This window comes from Acomys russatus, chromosome 14 (assembly GCF_903995435.1).
Source record: "Acomys russatus chromosome 14, mAcoRus1.1, whole genome shotgun sequence".
In the NCBI taxonomy this organism is placed as follows: Eukaryota; Metazoa; Chordata; class Mammalia; order Rodentia; family Muridae; genus Acomys; species Acomys russatus.
The window spans coordinates 31,165,680-31,167,423 of NC_067150.1; the positions used below are offsets into that span (position 1 = coordinate 31,165,680).

Consider the following 1,744-nt stretch of genomic DNA (forward strand, 5'->3'; position numbering starts at 1 on the left):
CGGAGTTCTAGGGTCCCCTTGTTGCAAGATATGCTGGGATAGTGGGGTCACAGAAAAATGTACTAGGAAAATTGGTCACCATTTAATAAGATGGACTCTCAGTATCCTCAGCTCTCCTAGGTGTGAGATCTACTTGCTAGGCTTCTAAATATTTTACCTGGGACAAGGTACATGTTTTTAATAAATGTATTTAGCTGCTTGTGAAGTATGTATAGTTGGCTCTGTAAAGGGAAAAGAATTGGACCTACAAAGACATTAAGAGCCGAACAAGGAAATAGGCAACCTGGGACAATGCCCTGCTGCAAGGGATTTCTTCAAGATAGATATGTTGCAGCACATCCAAGTGTTTTCGGAGGAACAGCAGAGTCCAGAGGATAAGTGGAAAATGTTTTAGGTAAGTTCCATTTTCTGCTAATTGTCCCTTTCTTTACCTCTGTAGATGAAGATCTACAGAAGAATGACAGATGGAAACTACTCCCTGGTGACAGAATTTATCCTGGAGGGCTTAACTAATCGGCCGGAACTCCAAATGCCTCTGTTATTCCTGTTTCTAGGAATCTATGTGGTTACTATAGTGGCCAATCTGGGCTTGGTTACACTGATTTCCTTGAATGCACACCTTCACACGCCCATGTATTATTTCCTCTTTAATCTATCATTTGTAGATATTTGTTACTCCTCTGTCTTTACCCCCAAAATGCTAATTAATTTTGTGGTAGAGAAAAACACAATCTCCTATACAGGCTGCCTGACTCAACTCTACTTCTTCTGCTTTTTCGTCATTACAGAATGTTATATACTGACTGCAATGGCATATGATCGATACGTTGCTATTTGCAAGCCACTGCTATATAATGTTATATTATCCCCTCAGATCTGTGCTGTGTTTGTGTTTGGGGCCTATGTGATGGGGTGCTGGGGTTCCTTGGCCCATACTCTTTGCATGGCAAGATTGACTTTCTGTGATGAAAACCTTATCAATCATTATCTATGTGATATCCTCCCTGTGCTCCAACTTTCCTGCACCAGCACTTACAACAATGAAGTTGTAGTCTTTGTTCTGGTCGGCATTAACATCGTGGTGTCTACCAGTACGACTTTTGTCTCCTACGGCTTTATCATTGCTAACATCCTCCGCATCAGCTCCACACAGGGCAGGGCTAAAGCCTTCAACACCTGCAGCTCCCACATAATGACTGTCTCACTCTTCTTTGGAGCAGCAGCATTCATGTACATGCAACCTTCTGATGTAGAGTCTATGGACAAAGGAAAAGTAGCCTCGGTATTTTACACAAATGTTGGGCCCATGCTGAACCCCTTGATCTATAGCTTAAGGAATAAGGACGTCAAGCTAGCTCTGAAGAAGACTCTGAAAAGAAAATTATTTTCTTGAGCAGAAATAGGGAACTATTAAGAATAAATAATTCTCTTGAATTTGTTGATATACTTATCAAAGCTATATATACTGACCTTAGTCAAACATAATTATTACCTCTGTTAATTTAGAGCAGTTTGCTTTCTTCATAGCATTTCATTTTCCTTGCTCATAATCTCACAACTTTTACATAGATAAATATATACTTGAGACATCAAGAAACAAGTAAAAAGTATTACTCGTTAGTTTTTCTACGTGGAAATATGTTTATTGTGTCAGCAAATATTATGGCTTGGATAACCAATTAATCAAATTATACTCAGTTACACTGTGAGGCAGAGGCTGGTTAAGCCTGTGGACCTTGGTCTG

General features: G+C 39.8%; 1 protein-coding gene across 1 annotated transcript; it reads left to right on the forward strand.

Annotated features, from left to right (window-relative positions):
* The first annotated feature begins 439 nt into the window (after positions 1–439).
* On the forward strand, positions 440–1,393 carry LOC127198302 (olfactory receptor 147-like). Its single transcript, XM_051156200.1, has one exon. The coding sequence runs from the start codon at positions 440–442 to the stop codon at positions 1,391–1,393; it is 954 nt and encodes a 317-aa protein (XP_051012157.1).
* The last annotated feature ends 351 nt before the right edge of the window (positions 1,394–1,744 follow it).

Bases quoted from the DNA above. Each gene is read 5' to 3' on its own strand.
- LOC127198302 (XM_051156200.1), top strand. From the start codon at position 440: ATGAAGATCTACAGAAGAATGACAGATGGAAACTACTCCCTGGTGACA.